Source organism: Nipponia nippon, unplaced genomic scaffold, assembly GCF_047370975.1.
Source record: "Nipponia nippon isolate SJK-2023a ecotype South Korea unplaced genomic scaffold, ASM4737097v1 scaffold_3, whole genome shotgun sequence".
Classification (NCBI taxonomy): domain Eukaryota; kingdom Metazoa; phylum Chordata; class Aves; order Pelecaniformes; family Threskiornithidae; genus Nipponia; species Nipponia nippon.
In genome coordinates, this window is record NW_028262347.1 from 60,269,992 (window position 1) to 60,291,015 (window position 21,024).

A 21,024-nucleotide genomic window follows, 5' to 3' on the forward strand; every position below is an offset into this window, starting at 1 on the left:
CTGGAAGGTAAATTTCTCTCTACCTGTTTCTGGGATTCAGTTAGTTCCTACTATAACAACTGTGCTCTGCCACCACCTATCACCTCTCACCCCTGTTGTGAAGGGCTCATCTTTCCCAGCAAAATCCTCCAGCTCCCAGTACCTTCTAGTGGGAACTGAACGCACCCCCTTCCCACCTGGGAGAAACAATAAAAAAGATTGAGCCAGCTGCAACTCATGGAGTCCTACAGTCTCCAACCCACAGCAGCACCCCATCCTCTCCCCATCTGGAGAACACGGCACCACAATCACACAAGAGCATGAGGAGCACACGGCACCACGTAGGAACGGCCTCAGCCTGGCCAGCATGCAGGGTTTCCATGGGCATTTTGCGTGTATGCTCCTTGAAGAGTACAAAGGTGGGAAAGGAGGAGAAACATTTATGTGGGTGCCTCAAAGCTCCTCCCTGCCCCATGAGGTAGTGAGGGAGGTGGCATGAAGGCAACCCTCAACACTGGTATGTTTAAATATTTTAAAAAGTGTTCAGCCAAACTTCAGTAGTCGTCAAGCTCAATTAAAGATGTAACCACATGAGTCAGTAAGACACCTGTTTCTTCTTACTGCAAATCAGTAGATGAGAAAAGCCAAATAGCACAGCTTCTCCAGAAGCTCCTTATCCAGCCACAAAATTCTGGACAAGTAGACAGCTCCAGCAGCACATTCTTCAGGTCACCAAATAAATTTCATACGTTACCCAACACCCACAACACTGTGAGTTTTGGGTCCATGTTTGCAAACCCCCAGGCCACAGTTCTGGTGAAACATAGTTAAATAAGATAATCAAATGTACATGATCACATATTTTTCAGCTATAGCTGCCTAGAATTCCCAGTTGGATTCCTAGCACAAAGGTATTTAAGTAAACTAGATAATGACTGAGTCATATTCTTCATGGGAAGGACTTGTGGGACACTTGGCTACTTCATGAGAGCTCATTGAGAGAAAATTTGTTTTAAATCTGATCGGGTCAACAATCGCACAGTTGCCTAATATTACATTAACATCTCAGGGAGTCTGGCTCAAATTGGCCAAAGGAAGGAAGGTTTAAAATATCAATAAAAATTCCCTATTCCTGCCAACCTACCCAGCCTTGGCTCCAGAGCCTGCTCCCAGCCTGCCTCCAAGTGAAACAAAAGCCCAGTTAGCCTGACCATATCCTCTCCCCGTTTATTATTCACACTCACCACGCACTCATCCAGACAGGGATCAGAAATAATACCAGATGATTGAGGAAAGAAAGCAGTCACACTAAGAGCTAATCCCACTTGAGACTATAGCTGCGCAAACAATTGTTTGCTAAATGAAAAATGTTTTCACATGAAAACAGCCATGAACAGGAAACACCTTAATAAGAAATGAAGCTTATTAGCAAAGAAAGCAAGCAGCAAAATTCACCCAGCAACTTGCTAACCCAGCAGGTTGACTTATATTGAGAGAACCATTTATGGACATGAGCTTCGGAGAGTGGTATAGTCAGTCCCATCAGGGGCTGTTCCTTCTGTCCCAGCATCAGACAGAAAGTTATTTCTATGGTATAAGTCCCTACTATGTCCAAGGACAGAGGTAAAAGCATCCAAAATATCAGAACACTCACTGGTGTCTCAAATAGGAGACTCAAAATCATTAGTCACTAGTCATGCTAGCAAATCTCAGCCTTAAAGGCAATTACAGCATCTGCAGTAGCATCATACTAAGTGAATTGCTTTGATCTGTGAGCCATGGAATCTACCCAGTATTTTTATACCTTCACCCACACATATAGACTTTAAAAGCCCCCTTCCTTCTGAGAAAAGACTGTGTACCGAAATTCTCCAGAATATGTTTACTTTGCACCAAGCATCTGCCAGAGGGAGGATGCGGCAGGGTGACTCATGCATTCCTCCCTGCCTCAGATGTTCAATGCACTTCCTTCCAGCCCATGACCCAAGGCTTGAGTTCAGTTTCCCATTGACTTCAGTGCAGTGACTCCAGATTTACACTGCTAACAAACACCTACTTAGTCCATGCCTTGGGCCAGTCTCAAAACAGCAGATAAGCAGCATGTGATACATGCCTAAAATTCCACCAAATATATTTGTCTGTCATTGTAATACTGGTGAAGAGAAAACACAAATAATGCTCATGTGGCAGGGGAAATTGGGGAAGAAATTATACTTCCACCCTCACCCCAACTGGGGGCAAACAGAGGGATCATTTCCAGTTAAGACTCATGAAATGTTCACTTTGCATGAAGCCAGCAGCTGCTGACTTTCAGGGGTGGGATATTCCTTGCCATCAGCTCTTAGTAAGAGGGTAATATCCTTTCCTTTCTAGTTTCATGAGTGTGACTTCTGATTTTGTCACCTCAAATGTCATTCAATATGCTTTGCAGGGCCTACAACTTCAACTGTGTGTAAACTACAGGTACTTTTAGACTGAAATGGCCTGGGAGATGGTGAATATAGGGTGCCAACAGCCCATGATCTGCTAGTCTATCCACTTACCCTAAGCAATGCCAAAGTTGTGTCGGACGCAAATCGGCTTAATTTACTGATCTCTAAAACCTTGGGGTCCTTTCCTTTAAGATGCTGACCATACACTGATGCACCCCCTGATGTTTAGGATGATTGGAAGCACTTTGACTTTGAGTCCCTGAGAGAAATGGTGTTTGAGGCAGGGCATTCTTAGGGAAAGATCTGTGTTTTCAGTCTCCTTTTCCACCTCAGGTTGAAGATGAAAAGGGAAAGAAAAAAAAAAAGAAGAATTTGGTGGCACACTTGACACCTGAACTGCTCAGACATGCTTGGAAGAGTGATCTTGACAAAGGCTGTGGTGTAGGAATTTGGTGACTGGTCAGGAGGGCTTCAAATGAAGCTTTTCCATTTAAAAACAGGGAAGTTCCCTAACAGGAAAGTTAGGGATACAGCTGAGACAAATATTTTACATCTTATGCCCAATATTGGCTGGAGATGGGTAGGTATAAACAAGTCAAACCAATCAGCCCAATAGCCAAAGCAGAGTTCTTATTTTGGGAGCTTTCCCACATCAAATGTCCTTGCAAAACTGCATAGCTGTGGCTTGGTTTTCTTAGGCACGACACAGCTGCTTACATTTGGTATGCCAGGTACATTTTCTAAACACTGATATACAATCATCTTGTCACCAATCAGACTCCAGGAGTTCTCATCAGTACTAATGGGATTTTTGATACCATCTGCCACTGCAGGACAATTTTCTGAACCTAGATGTTAATAAAGAATGGTTCTTCCCATTGCAGAACTGAAAAACATAATCCTAAGAATCCCATGTCAAAAGAAAAAAAAGAGGCTGAGGGTTGAATACTGACCTTACAGGCCATCAAAGGGCTCATAACAATCAAAGCTTGAGGAGGAATCCATACCTTTGCTTAGAAAGTAGGGCAGGAAGATGGACATTGCATGAAGGGAACAAAGAACAAGAGTCAACTATATGGAAACACAGTTACTCAACACAGTAATCATGTTCCTTTGGCCCCCCTTCCACTCCTTTAAATATGGGCTACAAAGACCATTTAAATTTCACAGCAACTATACATACCACTTTAGAAGAGAAATGGAAAAAGGACACCAGGCTGTCCCTCACCAGAGTGAAGGGGAACCTTAGGTAGTCAACTATAATGATCCAGTTTTACAGTCTAGCAGGACATCAGTATTACCACTGCTCCACGTAGTTTTGCAAGTTCAGAGTCTCTTTTCCACATCATGCTGAAAAGGTGAGAGAACTGGCATGGAGGGTTCCCACAACCTCATGTTGAAGTGCTCGATCACACCTCATACTCCCCTCCTAAATCTCTACCTAAATCTCCTTCAATGTGGAGATGCTCCCTGGATATATCCTGTCAGCTTGTTGACTTGTCCTAGCTTGTACACTATGCCAGGGTTATCTGTGCAATATTGTTGCAGCAGGCTGTCCAAGGTCTGCCCTGTGCCTAAGGTCAAGAAAAGGAAATTTTTTCACCCCTTGATGGACGATGATGAAACCCAGGATTTGCCAGCAACAGTACCTTTTCTGGAAATTAACCATCAGTTGCAGCTAACGAGACTCCAACCATTTTGCAGTTATAAATTCTCCAAGTCCGGATACTGTGAGCCACAGACAGGTCAATGAAAAGTGAGTGAAAAGAAGGTATAATCATATTTTCTATGACTCCAGCACAATTGAAGTCAAAGTTAGGGAGACCCACAATGTCATGGCTGACATTTGTGAAGCTGCTCAGGCAGATGTTTAGCAGTTGCTCTTCCACAGATGGAGGATTGAGAACACAAGGGTGATTATCCCAGAGATCTTCTACAGACATTTCAGGTCTCCTGGGACTTATATATAAAGAAAGAAAGAAAGTACTCACAGAGCTTGATGTGTGCTCAAGATTCCTTGGAGGTTTCCCTGTCTAACTCCTCATTCAGTCTTTCATGAGTCTGAACAACATATCCTGTATGGAGTGTTGTTGAGGCAGGATTTGGAAAGGCTTCTGTGAGGAAGAACCTCGCCTCATCCCCTCCTGTACAAGCACTGAGTCAAGAATGAGGACTACAGTATGAGGGAGGATGGGGCAGGAGTGTATTTTCATGTTCAGGTTATGTTTTTGGTTTGTTTTCCTAGGAGGACGTCCATCTCTGGAAACTGGAAGGCAAACACGGGTTCTGCGATGCTAGAACAGATTGCAATGACAGAGAGGTAAGGAAGAGGGTTTCAAGACAGTATTAGCTATTCTTGGGTTAGAAGGGAGGAATTGTATTTCAGACTTCAGTTAATTGAGAGAACTGGTAAGTGAGGTCTCCTGGGACGCTGGATAAAGAAGTTTAAAAGACCAAGTGTTTCCTTAAAAAAATACTAAGGGCACAAAGGCAAACTGTCCTATTTTGGAGAACAGACTGGAAGTACAGGTAGAGATCAACATTGCTAAATCATTAGATCTTCAGTGAATGTAGCCACAGGAAACAAGACTGGCATACTAAGGTCAAGCACATGAGCACAAACATGTAGGGATAAAATCAGAAAGGTCACAGCACAAAACAAGAAGTAACAAGAAGTTATTCTAAGTACATTACTAATGAGAGGCAGGCACAGAAAAGTGTTTTTCTTCTGCTCAACAGAAGGAAAAATCTGTCAGCTGAAGTGTTGAAAGTGCTTTTTTGCATTAGTCTCCCAAAAGTGGACAGTGTTTAAGTGAAGGTGTTCTCACTGCTGAACAGAACAGAAGGAATCATGCGTCTTACAGACTAAAATTTGCAGGTGGTACTTCCATATATTCAAATCACTGTGATATTTGCTAATATTCTCAGTGCATGACATATTGTTGACTCATGGCAACATGCTTTGCTGTAACTCCCAAACCCTATTCTGCAGAACTGCTGTCAAGTCACTTGTTCTCCATCCTATTTCTTTAAGTAGATTATTTGTAGATTTATAGAATCCCTAGATTATGTATAGGCACTCATCCCTGGTGAATGTAAGGTTTTTTCAGATTATACCCCCAATTTGTCAGGATCATGTTTAATTCTGACTCTGTCCAGGTTTGGGCACCACATTTGAAGAAAGATAGCAATGAACTGGAGAGAGCCCAAAGGACAATAAAGGGAATGCTCAGAGGATAAAACATAATCATCCTATGAGAAAAGAATGCAGCAATTGCTTATGTAATTTGCCTCCTTTTTCAGTTAGCAGACCACGGATATTTTTCCAGTAGAGGTGTAGACTCATGCACAATGAATCTATGCCTGCAGTGCAGAGGTTTGCTTTCCTTCATTAGCTGTCACAGAGCTGGAAGAAGCTGTCCACAAGCTGAACACCACTTCATCCTAAAGATGAAAAAACTTAAAGGGCACAAGCTCTTCAAATATATAAAAGGCTGCTAATAGGGCATTACTCACTCGTTATATTACTATTACAATACTATAAGAAATAATGGGCTTAAATTACAGCAGAAAAGGTTAGTTTGAACATTTCCTATATTTCCTAACAGTAAGGATAGCATAGCACAGAAATGGATTGCCTGGAGGAGATGGGGAATCTCTGTCCTCTTTCAGACCAGATTAGAAAAATGTCTCCTCTTTGGGGTACAAGAACTGTGTAAGTGATCATCTAAGGTCCCTTCTGCACCTTTAGTTCTGTGAAACAGGGAAACCAAGCCAAGCCCCAGATCAGATGCTGAAGGTGACTCTGCAAGACCCTAATAGGATTGTGGGAACTGGACATTATTATGCATCCTGACTGTTTATAACACAGCTGAAGCCAGAGAGACAAAGGGTAGACTTTCCCGCATTGCAGTGTTGTACGACTAAAACCCAGATTCCTGCCAGCCTGTCATGCTGCATTTTGAAGGTTCATTTTATAGATGTAGTACCACAATTCACCACTCTAGCCTTATCCAGCTACAAATGCAACAAATCCCATTGAAATCTGTGAGTCATCAATGCATGCAACAAGCCAGGAGTGTGCTGAAATGCTCTGATGAGTAGGAGCAACCTGAAGTACCTACTGTACTGAACAGTAGCCCAAAGGATTGACATGTTCAGGTAATACTAGGCAAACTGGCAGTAAATCCTCTGCAAATGGTACCCCTGATGCATATGCATAAATACGCTCTTCTGTCCCATAACACTGCTATTCCACCCCAGCAGTCCTGATGCTTCCCAGTGCCACCAACATTGAAGACATGTAGCTATTGGTGTCTCTGGCAGTGGCAACAATTCCCTGAGCCTGGCTGCTGAACCCAGACACCTAGAGATGTCCCTCAGGAGGAGAGGTGGTTCCCATGATGGTGCCCTTGGGTGTGGGACCACAGCAGTGCAGGAGGGGGGCTGGCAGTGCCTCCTGCCTGGCTCACAGGGTCCACAGTTCTCCTCCTCCTTATGCTACTGACTCATCCTCAGGCGCTCTCTTCCTCAGGGGGGCAGGGGTGAACGTGCTCGGTCTCCTCATTAGGGATAAGAGAGCACTGGTAGTCATATAAGCCATACTCTTGCTTCTTCCCACAGACATTGTGTTCACACAAGTTGATCATTATACTGTCAAGCTATGGGGACTCTGGCTGGCTTCAAGGACATAAACTTGTCCTTTGGCCAGAACAGCTCTTTTCCCAGTCCCTGCAGGGTCTGCAAAATGTCAGTGTTTTCATGAGACTGCGGCCTTCCCTCCCCTCCCCACATCTTGTCATAGTCCTGCTTACAGATCTGCTGTTCTGAGATTATTATTTTTATTTAAATGGTCGGGACTGTGGTGCAGCTGCACAGGAAATAAAACCAGGCCGCCTCATTCCCTCCTCATTTCCACAGCGGGGGGATGCGGTCCCACCATAATACGCCTCTTGTCATTCTCTCTCCTCCTCTGACACCAGGATAGCTAAGGGGGCACCCGCCAGGCCTGGCCCCTGTTCATACCAGCTCGCGTTCCCATTCTGGGACAGCTAAAGAAAAGGGATACAGCCTGTAGCTCTCCCTCTGACAAAGCAGTGCCTGGTCCATGTGATGGGACCGCCTGGCTAGGAGCAACACCCAGGGGATAGAGTGGAGGGAGGAGACTGTAAAAGGATGAAATTGAAAGAGTAAATTGTAAAAAGCAGGAGCCACTGGGTTACAGATCAGGGAGGGGGTGGCTACTCCCTGCTAAATTCTGCACTCACTTTCCGATCCTATTCCAGCCCCAACGTGCAGGACATCTTATCAGGAGAAAGCTGCCTGCATAATGGAGGGCTTTCAGGCAAAGCCAATACAAACGTTAAGGGGCCAACAGTACTGGGAGATTAAATGAGCTAAATATTTATAGCTTGGCTAAATGACAACCAACTGGTGATCTGATGTAAATACTGAGGAGTGAAAGAAACGTTTTAAGGTGGCTTTGAGGGCAGGATTGAAACAGTCTGAAATGAAGGGAAACTTCAGGAAAGATTCTTTTTTTGCTCCATCTCCTGTGCAAGAGAGGGAGGCAATGACACAGCAAAGCATATGAAGTACGCCTTGTGATAAAAAAGGGCTCCAGAACTGATTTGTGCTCCTACGGGCCGCAGGATGAGTGGCTGTATTTGCTGGACTCCAATGACAGCTAATCCTAGGCCATGCCTCTGTGGTTTCTGCAGGTACAGACTCTGGGCAGACGCCTGCGCGGAAATGTTTGGAGGTCTTGACATCTGCGCTGTCAAAGCTGTCCACAGCAAAGATGGAAAAGACTATATTATTGAGGTGAGAGCATGGGGAACCTGAATGCAAGTCTCCTTTGGGAAGTGTATCTGCAAACACGCTCCCTCGGTGTTCACATGCACCAATGTGCTCGCTTACCCCTGTGTGCATGGTCCAACAGTCACTGCTCCTCAGTGCCCACCTCTTTCCTCCAAGCTGTGGCCCACTGATATGCAAGAAACTGATTTAGTCCCAGCTAAACTGGCAGGTATGTAGCAAGGTGTCAGGGGTGAAGTGTATTCATTTCTCAATGTGGACTGCGAAAGGAAATGGACAGACTGCTTGGCCACCCCAGCTTTCCGGCTGATAGATCTTCACAGTGCAGAACCTTACCAGCATGGGACAGATATGAAGCTGCCTTCTTATCGAGCACCTAACAGCCTGCAAGTGTTGCTGGCAGCATCCAAAGTTTGGTGTGTCTCAGTGTACCTGTGCCCCAATACCATCCTTCCTTGGCTGCTAGTAGGGATCAACAGCACCATGAACAAATGTGCCCACATTAAGCCCAACCTGAATTCAGGTGCCAGACAATGCTAGCGCATTAGTCATGTTAACCTCCTCCCATTACCCACACAGAGGTCCAGCAGGTGACTCAGTCCATTAAAAATCTCAGTTTCTCTGTGAATGAACCTGTTGTTCTCCAATCACTTTAAAGGGAACCTCAATAATAAAAATCCTAGCTGCATCTAATTTAAAAGAGCAAAATAAATGGTGAGAGTGTAGCAAAAAGGTCCATAAGTAGCAGGAACAATTTAATTTAAAAAATAGGTGTATTTTCTAAAATCTTTTGCCCGGACAGCATTCAGTACAATAACAGACCAGCAAGACAAAGCACCACAGAGTTACTATGGGCAGTGTGGACTACAAACTTTTGTGTTCAGAGTTGGACAGACTGTGGATCTGAGGGCTAAAGTTCAATGTGCTCCTTGCCAGGCCAGGAGGCAGACGTGGGAGTGGGGTGGATAGCACACTCAGGTCATCCTAACAGGGCAAAGAAGGAAAAGCTGGTCAGAAAATCAAAGTGGAAACTTAAGAGACGCTCTGGGGGAGAGAAGATCTGGCAAGTAAGCAAGTGCCTCTGTCACTATGTGACTCAAAGAGGCACAGCATCTGACCTGCTGTAAACTCCACCGACACAGGCCGGCCGAGGAAGATGAGCAGAGCCAGCCTATGGCTTCATGCAGGGGTGCTGACACACTGGAAAGCTATGTGTGGGAGAGCAGTCCCACCCGCTGAGGGTTGGGATGCTGATGAGAACCACATGAGCCCTCCAGCGACTGCACATTCCTGCATTATATATCTGCTCTCCGGGGAGGAGTGACCTGTCAAAGGCCATGTGATATAAGCAGGCTGCCAGCAACCAAATGCTGGTGAGCCTCTGTCTTTCCTGAAGTGATGGGGCCACAGCTGATGGGTCTGCTTCTGTATGCAATTCATCAGCACCTAGAGGAGCATCCCCCAGAGCAGGCTGTCTCCCTGCCATGCACTTTTATATCTCTATGGACGTGTAGCTGAGAAAGGAAGGGCAAGAAAGCAGTCTTGCTAGAGACGACTGTAAGGACATTTGGACTGTGTCCATACATGGTTAGATGTAAGACATGGATTTCATATCTCTGCATCTATTCTTGCATAAAAGCCTACGTACGTGCACACATGGCTAATTCTGTGCTTAAGGATTATATGCGTCTGTCTGGGTATACCTCTGGGTTTTCACATCTGCCCCTGTGTGTGACTGACTGGATGAAAAGCACATCCATACGCTAACAGCCATCATCAGCTTGCACACACAGAGAGAAATGCACACTAGTACTCCACTCTGAGACCAAGGTAAAAAGCAATGGATCTAATATGATACAAATCAGAAGAAACACATCAGCTTCAGATGGGTCATGCTGAATTATCCCAACATCTAGCAGGCATTCAGATGCCAGGCTGATGGACATTGTCGGGAAAGGAGTAGAGTAGTGCAATACAAAGAGCAGAACAAAGCCAAACAAGCACCTTTTCTACTTTATGCAGATCTGAGGGAGATGCTGACAAGTAATTAATTGCCTCCAGCCTACTTCCTGGGGTACTTTTCTTGGTCTGAAACCGATCCTTTATTTTGCTTTTTTCTTTTGATAGTGGGAGAAAAAAGTTATTTGACAGTGCGACAGTTGTATTTTTCTTGGTGAGAAGGAACAGTGTGCTGTGACATTTTACAACAAAGCACGCCTAAATGGGCTGAACAAATAAGGAATTTGCACAATGCAATTGCAGGCAGTAATTAATTTTCACAGTGCAAAGCAGTTCTCTAGGAAAGATTTGCAGAGGTAGTGATGGGCAGTTCTATGAACTGAGATTTATCACAGTGGTTTGTTGCAAACAGAATCAGATTAAGACAGATGAGTTATCAGAACAGCACGAGAGCAATCTTGCACCCATGGTATTTGCTGTTACTTGAACTTCACCTTTTCTTTTTCCATGGCAAACAGCAGAACCTAGTACGTTTCTGCCCTTCAAAGCACTAGCACGCTTAAGCACCATTTTCATGGCTCATATTGAAAACTTTGAAGAAAAATCAATAGATTTCTTCAAAGTTTCATTCTATTAAAAAAGCTGTGAATTTAACAGTAAATGCTGGTACTTCTTTTTCCTCTGCTTTAAAGAACTTTGTCACTCTAAGGGGATATTCAGCATGAGTAGTCAGCACTTGACCAGAAGGTCAGATCCTCAAAATAGCGCAAGTTTGGTACCACTGTTAGCAGCCAGATTCTCAAAAGAGCTCAGCAGCATCTATGGTTTAATAATCCCCCTCCCCCTCCCCTTTTTCGGTAATCTAACCCTTTTCCACATCTCTGCTATGCTGACAAATATGGAGTGAATGGAGGGCAAGTAAAATGATCCATGGGATTTATTCTTCCTCCTGGATCAGCTAAGCCCTACCTGCCATGCAGCTAAGCTGTGTTACTAGACATGCTCCTCGCTGCCCTGCAAGAAGCCCTGCCCATCCCTTCAGCACTGCCATATCATTTCTTTTGATATGTCTAATCATCTGCTTCCTTCCTTCCTTCCCTAAAAATCACCTAACACCCCACTCTTGCACATCAGAGCATGGAATAACAAGTCCAGCCTTCAGGCTTCAGCGTCAGATAGGCGCAGGGGGAGGAGTGGGATGGGGTTTTTTCCTAAGTCTCTTCTCTGCCCGGCCGCTTTCCGCTCTCCCCTCGCACACCTTATCAGGCAACAGCAGCTGCATCAGGAGCAGCCATTGACCTTGGGCAGCTACAAAGGCCGGGTCCATATGTGTCAACGTCTTCTTGTCTTGCCCAGCTGTTCTGTGATCTCCCCAGGAAGAGATGAGTGCAATCTGTCTGTGATTCACATAGTCCTTCCAGCTGTTTGATTTATTTCAGCATTAGCATTCATATCTGCCCAGTTCCATAGCAATTCCCATTTCCCAGAGGACAGACAAGGTGACATCTCATGCTCCTTTTCAGTTCAGTGGCAACCAGCTGTGTTGTTTTGCCCACAGAAATCACTGCCATTTTCAAAGGCCTTCCCTTATACATGTGATTGTTCATTCCCGTATTTGCAGTCTCCCACAGCTCACGTTCCCCTGCCAAACACGACACAGCAGGAGAGCAGATACCCTCATCCCTGGTGCACCTTCACTGGTTCAGGTGGACCTGCTCCAGGGTTCATTCCCCCGGTGCCTTTGTTTTATAAAACAGCATCTTCCCCTTCCTCTCCAGCCACTACTGCCACAGAAATAGTGAAAAGCAGTTCTTAAGGTGGGGAAATGAGGGGTTCGGGGTGTTTTGACCAGAGCTGTATCCGAGTGACTCGCAGGGAGGGTTAGGGAGTCAGGAGCTAGGCTTCGCTGGCCAGGCTGTTAGCAGAGTAATGGCATCATCTAGTGGTCAGACAGGTCCCTCGCACGGGGCGTTGCAGGGAGCGGGGACCTCTTTTCTCACACATGAATTGGAATTACCAAATGAAACGGGAATGCTTTTACGGTGGGAGTGGAGGGGAGGAAAATCTGCACAGGAACCTGCTGGAGGGCCCCCAGGAGCCCCTGGCTAGTGAGACACAGGCGCGAACTGGCCGTTCCCTGACACTGCTCAGAAACATCTCCTTTCCCCACCTCATTTTTTAACAGAGAAACAGCGAAGTGGATAGTGGAATGAAAAGCCACTTTGTGTATTTAGCTGAGCTCTGCCATCTAATTTTCTAACCTCCTGACTCCCTGGGTCAAGTAGGCCATGGATATAAACACCAACTCACTCTTCATGCAAACCCCAGTTAAAACCTCCCAGGCAGCTTCTCTAGCGTTCATATGAGACACCTATAGAAATGAATCCAAATTAATAGTTATTCTACAAGAAAAGACTAGAATACAAACTCGATTAACTCACTTCACTGATTTCCCCTACTTTAAATCTAAAAAAAAGGGTGCAAAACTTTCCATTTCACCCCAAGAGTGGACTCTTGCAGCCTTGCCAGGGTGGAGTGCACTTCCGATTGTTATCTGAGCATGAGTCAGTGCCTTTCTTGAGCAATGCAACCTTCAAATCTGCCTTTCCAGGGTTTTTAATGTTTGGCTTAAAAATAAAAGCAAAATAAAATACACTCTTCCAACCCTGACATTTTGGTACAATTATATTTACCCCAGCTGAATCTTAACTTCATCATAGCACAGTTCTTCCTGTGGGATTTAGCTAATGTTTGCAAAGCACTTGATTTATGATGAACTGTTGAAAATTATGTTTAGGGCTGCTATACAGCTGAGGGTCTGCTGTGTTTTCATTATTATTGTTGTTGTTGTCAGACCATTTCTTACCTCAAAGACCCTTTGACAGTTCCCTTTCCCCCATCGCCACAGTCTTGCTTCCCAGCTTTCCCCAGCACAGTTGTAGTACTTGCTTGGGAAGCAGTCGTATCACAACGTTATCAAGAAGACAAGCAGAGAATAAGTTTACTTTCCTGCATTGGGTGCTGTTGCTTTGGTGACATCCAATTCATTACACATCTGTGGTGTTTATTTCCCCTCTCAGGGTGCAGTGCTTTGCATTGATTAATCCCAAAATATTTCCTGGTTTCCTCCAGTCCCTGTTGCTCTCATCTCCTCAGGCTTCGGTACATGTTGTTTCCCTTCTCCTGTGGGCCTTTCTGCTGCAATGTCACCCCCAAGTGCTGTGGGACAATGCCAGAGAGACCTCATCCATCAAGGCATCTCCTCAGGACATGTGAAGAAGCAAGCTTGTGTTTAGTTGATTTAGAAAGCCTTCAGCCACCAGACTGCTTGGCTTGGCTTGGCTTCCAAGTTGTGAAAGGAAGGAAGATGGGGAGTGGGGGGAAGTACATGCCATTTCCAAAAAAACCTAAGTGAAATCCCACACCTAGGAAAGTCAAGCATGTTTCAGCATGGAGGGGAGCGGCGACTAGAGGTGTTGACAAGGATGCTGAGACACAAAGCATGTTAGTGTGAGAGGTGAGCTGAAACAGGCACCTGCTGCCAGGAAACCTCCTTACTAACTGTTGTTTTTCCCTCCTGTGGTAGGTGATGGACAGCTCGATGCCCCTGATTGGGGAGCATGTGGAAGAGGACAGACAGCTTATAGCCGATCTGGTTATTTCCAAAATGACTCAGCTTGTCATCACTGCTGGATCTACACCGTCACCGCTGAGGCCTTGGGTATGAGCAAATCGAGACCTTATGGCCAAGTTGTTTTCCTGAACTTTTTCTCTGTCTCCTCCCTGTGGGTGTCAGGCAGTCAGACATCTCAGAGAGCTGAACAGTCCCATATGGGAGTATATTGGATAGATTGACTCCTGCTCCTCCTAAGAAGTCTCTCATAGACTCTTTGCAGTGGGTGCCCCTAAGAAAACCCTCTCTGTCCCTTCCTCTCCTTCCATGTAACTGTGGCATCACACCAGTAGTGTCGTCCATGCATCTAGACATTCTGGCTTGTTAAATTCATAAGTTCATATTGAAGACAGCCATTTTTAGAGGTGCTTGTAATGCCTGACTTCATCTCCATCTAACACCATCTCTCAGGATAGGTTTCATTCCGATTCTTGCATCCCTGATGAAAATCTGTGTTTCCCAGAACGGAAAGTGGGAATCTTCAGCAAAAGTTGTTCCATTCCTTACTGCAGCCTTTCTTCTTTGGAGATGCCCTTCACCCCCTTCATCAGGAGGAGGCTTGACTAATGCTCAATTCATATAAGAACCTGTCATTTTTGCATTTAAACTGACCCCTTAGTGCTTCTCCTGTACATTCCTTTTGACTATCAAATGCATCTAATCTTAGCACCACATTTCCCAGTGGCAGTTCTGTATAAATGAAACACACCAGAGTATAATCTGTGCCTCCAGGTGTATGTGCTACGCCTTTTTCAGTATCTAGCAGGGAGTAAAGCATGAAGGTTTGAGTACAACAAATCTGTACAGAAGAAAGGACAGGAGAGTAAACAGGCTGAGGGATAATACTGACTGCAACGCACTGGAACAGTTTCCATTTCCACTTGAGACAAAAAATGGGAAAAAGGACTTTATGGTTCTCTGGCTTTGTCATATGACAGTCCACTCCTGCTAAACCAGGCCCCCAGCATGAAGGGTATTCAGGGTAACTCCAAACCAAGTTTTAGCTAGAGTGAGGGCGTAAACATTTAATAGACACTAAAAATGCTTTGAGGCAGGGAAAGCGATACAGAAGGGACAGGATTTACTCTGGCCAAAGTGAAATCAACAACTGCCATCTGAAATAACCAAGATAGAGAGTGTGTAAACTAAGAACAAAGGGGAAGCCAACAGAAACTGAGAACATGGACGGATGCATCTGTTGTCTCTGTAATACACTGGTACAGGATTGGATTGGATTACAACAGACTTAAAATAGGGCCAAAATAAGAACAAAATAAATTGTCTTGGAGCGATAGGGTGTCAAATAGAAAAGTTAAATAAGAAAAGGGTCTTCATCAAGAATACAACCTACAAATATCTGTATACAAAATCAAGAAAATTAAAACCACAAACATGTTAACTAGCGTGTTTTGCTATAGAGAAAGATCTTGGTACAACAAACTGCAGAAACCGCACAAGCTGCAGTTATTAACATAATGCTATAACACCTGGTTACAGGTGTGCAGAGAGAAGTAACTACATGCAGAGGCTGGTAAGATGCAGAACTAGATCTACAGGCAAGGACTTCACAGAAGAAAGAAAAATAACAATTCTGAATAGAAGGACAGCAGTACTGAATACATAGAAATATAAATCCTTGGATATCCTATGGGTATGCATAGGATATCTATACATATTACTGGAGCTGTCCATACTAGTCTCTGGATCAGGAAAAACTGAGAAATTATGAAACTGAGTGCACAGCATTGACAGAGGTGGAAGAAGCAACAAGTCATAATAATGTGAGACTACAGCTATCAAGAAGCAAGTCAAATAGCACAGTGGGACAGCAATTCAGAGAGAGTTCCCCATCTCTGTAGATGTCTGCTTCCTAGAGCTGCAAAATCCAAGTGCAATAGGAAAAAACACCTTGACCTAGCCTTAAGAAACACCCAGGTACAAATTCAGAAAGTTAATATATACTATTAGGTTTGATGTCCAAGGGACAGATGTGATATCAAAAAGTAACAGTATGACACAGTTAGAAAAGGTGATTTTAATAAAATGAGAAAATTAATCGATTCCCTAGCATTAAAAGTAAAGCTGTATGGACATTATTTGAGAGACCATTGTTTTCCAGAATGCATATATACATTTCTGATCTGCTTCTGAACCAGGAATGCAAGAAATAAACTTCTAGAGTTAAGTGGTAAAGTGACAGAGGACATTCAAGACATATTGGAAAAAAAAATCTTCCCAATTTGGAAATCTGACATGTAAGAAGTCCTTTATGCACCACCACGCAAGTAATAAAAGGAAACATAAAAGGGATAGAAATTGATTTTGAAGAACAGATAAAGGGAAGAATGAAACAAATTCTTTGAGTTCATCAAAAGATGGAACCCTACCAAACAATTGGTGGGCTCTATGGATCATCCAAAGTTAAGGGAGAAAAGGAAGACAACAGGGATGCTGTTGTGACTCTAGTAAATTTAATTGCTGAAAGTGGGGAACTTTTTAAACTAGGTATAGTTTTTCCTGATAAGAAAGACAGGAGTGAGAGCAAAAACAGTGATTAAATCAGTGTTGACTGATACTTTAAAAAATTATTAAGCCTCGGGACCCAGGTGGCTACATCCAATGAACTGAATTTAGGAAGTGACTAAGCTGCCAAGAAAAAATGTGCAATTTCATTAGAAACAGTTTTTGCTCCAGAGGATTGGTGTACAACAAATACAAAATATGTGTTTAAAAAGTTGTAAGGGTTATGGACCTTATGAATTATCTCAGACAATAATTTAAAGAATAATACAGAAGACTAATAAAACAACAGAACCATGGCTTAAGACTATCCACCACATATTTTTTTTGCAAAGAAAAATGTCCCATTAATTTCCTTTTGATTCTTTTCCCATCATTTATTTTAGAATTCTTTCATAAAGTGGTAGATAACAGGCAATCAGTCAAAATAGTGCAGCTAGACTGTCAAAACGCCTTAGGCAAGGTAACAGACAAGTACTATTAAAGAAAGCAAGCAGGGAGGGGCTAAAAGGCAAAGTTTCATTGTGGAGCAGAAGCTGGCATCCAATAAAGCATAGATATGAAAGATTCTAATTCTTGTAGTTAGCAGAGGGGATACGTAAAGAATACCAAGCCTGGTCATGTTGATAATTGGGTTAGTTGAACCCAGGACAGGATAAAATGTTAATGAAAACATTTTTTTCATGGCTACAACAGGAACTCTGGTTTCATGGTTACAGCTGCAGTTCTCTCCGCACCTCACCTCTCTGCCCCACCTCCATCCCTTCCTGTCACTGTTTCCCTTCCAAAGGCAGAAGACCTTGGGCTGGCCCTCACCCCTTCATCTCTGAGCCTCAAGATCCTGTTTTGCCTTCATCTCTGAGAAGCCTTGGGTTGGTTGTAGGCAAAAGCCATAGTGGTGAATATGAGATCCGATTCCCTTTCTTCGGCTGGTCTACTCAGGATGTCTCACAGCATTAGGACAGTAAATTTTCACCAACACCAAGGGAAGGTTTAGTGTCCCAAGCTACATAAGACTAGAAGCCACAAATGGAAAATTCCCAGGTTTTCCTCCCTGTCCATTTGGCAAGTCCCAGAAAAACAGTATAAAAGATGGGCTGACAACCTCATCACATTAATGTTAGTCAGTTGAAACTCGTTTCAATGCTTCCAACTATGAACATTTCTTCCCATTTCCCAAATCACTTAGCTCATTCTCCTGACCTTCCAGGAGCCTTGAAGACCCCTTTATCACTGTGTTCTCCATGTAAATAATCCAGCATGTACCAGCCTATCTGTCTCCAGCTTCCCCTGCTTTCATAAACAATTTTGTGCAACAGGCTTACTCAGACTTTTGTTAACCTTGGGCCAGCCCTTTGTGCAACAGTTCTGTGTTGCTTAATCTGTTTTTAAAAATATCCATCAAAAAGAGTAAACAGTGAGAGAGAAGAAAGCACAGATGGCACCAACTTATTTGCATTAGTCAGGACCAGGGATGGCAGTGAAGAACATCTGACAGAGCTATGTATGTTAAGTCACCACAACAGCAAATGAAATTCTGTATGGAAGACTGAAAGGTAAACTAAGCTGGTGGTAGAGAGAGGGAGAACATAAACAATCTGTAGACCTTGCAAGTGGCACTAGCCATGCCCCTTGAGAAAGACATTGTCACATACAGGCTAATGAAAACCATTGCTCAGCCTATGGTTGTGTTGACAAGGGAGAAGCAGGAAATTAGGATGCAGGAGAAACGAGCTGGTGATGTATACAGAGAACCCAAATACTGTTGCATCTGGAATAATGTAAGCAGACCTGCCTCTGGCATCTGCAGAAGGAATCACAAAGCTGGGAAAGAGAAGTGGGTGATGAAAACAATTAGGGGCCTGGAAACATTCCCATGGAGGGACCAAAGGGATTCAGTCTCTTGGCTTTAGAAAGGAGGTGAATGAGAGAGAAGACAGTAAAGGTTTGCAAAATAATGAATGGCCTAGCAAGGGCAGGTTGTGAGAACTATTCTCAAAACTCAGAACAAAACAATGGAGTTAAGAAATGGGAAAAGCAGTGAGGCTGAGAGCTGAACAAGACTCAAAGGGTCTGGGTGTAAATATCAAAACAAAATATTTGGAACTGTTGCAAAGATTTTGTGGAGCAGATAGTTAGCTTCATGTTTCAGGGTTTAAGCTGGCCCTTGCTTATTAGCAATCAAGAGGACAACCCTTAGGGTAAAGAGATGATTACTCCATAGATGTTTCCATGGTTCATCCCTCCTTCCTTTGGAACATCTGGTGCTGGCAACTGTCCAAAATGGGAGATGGGACTAAGAGACCCCCTCCAGCCTGATTGCCTAAAAAACATTCTAAATTATAACTTCATTGTTATTCCCTGTGAGCAAACAACTTTTATTTTTATTTATTACTCAGCTCTCCATCTTAGTCCCATGAGATTTTACCAGCCAGATGCTGCATGTGTGTGTGTGTGTGTGTATTTTTAAGGAACACTTCATGACTCCGCAGTTCCTATATTACCTCAGGGTTTCTCTTTGGGGACTCTGTATTAACTGGAATGGCTTTTTTTCCTCTAGCCTCCACAAGTTCAGCCTGCATCAATGAAATCTCAGACTGGACCTCAGCTTGGACAACTGTCCCAACCACGGCCTCCTCCCCAAGGTACAGTTCTTCAGGCCCCATGACAGCGTGGACTGAGACATATCAGTTTTCCTTCGAAATAAAAGCTATCGGGATAAAGGTTTCAGTCATTGTTCGAATTCACTGACAAGGAGGCAGCAAATGCAGTGTGCTGTTAAAGCAGCAGCTATCATATTCCACAGCAGCTCAGAAAGTGGAGTGAAACTGATACAGATCCAGTTGACACTGCTGGCAGGACTTGGCTCAGCGATGTGAGGCCACTTGAACTGGCATTGGAGCAGAATTCTGGGCACAGAGTGTATTTGTGTTTGCACAAAGCTGTAGTGGCTACAGGGATTAAGAAGTGATGGGAAGATGCTGGTGCTGTCTGTCAGGCTTGGAACAGACACCAACGTGGTGATGCCAGGATCCTTGATCCATCTGTACAGGTGTTCCCCTCTCAGCAAGAGCACACCCCCAGCTCCTCCTGACAGCAGAAGCAGGTTTGACTTATGTGGTTGGTCAGAACAACAGATTTGGTTTATTGTCCTGATTTACACCGAGGTGATGAAGCACAGGGCTCCCCTGTGAGTACCCAGACCACACCAACTACTCAATTCACGTAACCAATTAGACCCTCCTTTTTGCCACCTTTGTCCTTTCCTCTCTCCACCCCAATCTCCTACCAAATTAACACCCACCTCTAATTACTTTTTCCTCAATGGTCACAGTTTCTCTGTATCCAAAATTTGGTATTTCTGGTACCAAAGGCATCTATGTAATCTTCACGTTATACACTGTTACTGATATGATGACGTAGGAATTGCTGGCCTTGCAGGATACTACTTCCCCATCTGTCTCCAGTACTCCCTTTCAATTCTCTGTGAAGTTTTTTCTCACCTAACTCCTCCTTGACCACCTGTGAAATCCAGCCAGCCCTCACAACACTATCTGTAACTTTTGTCAGCTTCTCACACTGTTATCTGTCATGGCCAGCAATTTCTCATGTCACATCCAATTATTTTCCACATCCACTTCAGTTCTGAGAGTCTGCTACCAATATGGCTGAAGCCACTTGCTGATAATGCTGGAACAGATATATGGATAGTGATCAGGTGCACAGTCTCACATCAAACTGCTGGGCCCGTGAAGAGACTGCTGACCCAAACCAGCAGATTCAGCTTTCATTTCCTGCAGGGTTGGTTCTCCAGTGATCCTTCCTTCCCAACACAAGAAGTGCTTGCCAAAGATAAGAAATATTAGTTACACAGAAGAGTACAGCACATTGAAGTGTCTCCCTTTGGGGAGAGTGGCAGAGCTTCTTTAGTGCTGAAGGAAGTAGAGAAGTGGACCACAACTCTAAAGACATGGGCATGACACCAGTTTTAGGCCTATGAAAGACGTTTTCCCTTATCCTTCTGCATGAAGATACTCTGAATAGTCTTGTCCCTTAGCAAAACCCATTCTCCCATACAGATGCTCCTTGCTTGTTGTCCACCACATGCACTTCCTCATGTTTGTGTCTACATGTCCCTTCAGGTGGACCACGCCAGCCTCAGGGATCTCAGCCTCCACGGACAAACGCACCTCCACAGCAGCGGCTCTCTCCTCAAGGACAGCAGCCCCAGAGTCCCCAGTCCACTTCACCTCAGCAGCAAAGGTCACCTGGATCTCCACAGCAAGTCCGATCAGCAACTGGGTCCTCTCCAGTCCAGGCTTCCAAGACAGGCGTGTTCCCTCCACAGCAGCCTAGACCTCCTGCTCAAGGCCGGGCTCCTAGCCAGCCAAGCCCCACTGAAACGTCCAAGCAGCAAGCCACCCCACACCCGCATCTGAAGTAGGTGCTCTGTTAAACTGCTAATATCTGTAGATATTAGAATAAGGCTGTCAAAAAAGTACCCTGAGCTGGCATGAAGAACACACCACCTGTTGTCAGGCAGTAGTCCCCAGGGACAAAGGCCTGGACAACTATGAGTGACTTCAGAGGTATATATGCCTGGGTGTAACAGGCCATCATTGAACTGTTGTCAGGAAGAACAAG

The 21,024-nt window shown here is 44.3% G+C and overlaps 1 protein-coding gene across 2 annotated transcripts in view; it reads left to right on the forward strand.

The window, feature by feature from the left end:
• The window catches only part of SYN3 (synapsin III), a 206,548-nt gene that overhangs the window by 179,803 nt on the left and 5,721 nt on the right, over window positions 1-21,024 (forward strand). For both annotated transcript variants that reach the window (XM_087765028.1, XM_009474158.2), the window contains 5 exons: window positions 4,657-4,731; window positions 8,132-8,234; window positions 13,774-13,908; window positions 18,941-19,025; window positions 20,523-20,820. In XM_087765028.1, coding sequence (XP_087621154.1) covers window positions 4,657-4,731; window positions 8,132-8,234; window positions 13,774-13,908; window positions 18,941-19,025; window positions 20,523-20,820 — 696 coding nt within the window. The remainder of the gene's footprint in view (window positions 1-4,656; window positions 4,732-8,131; window positions 8,235-13,773; window positions 13,909-18,940; window positions 19,026-20,522; window positions 20,821-21,024) is intronic.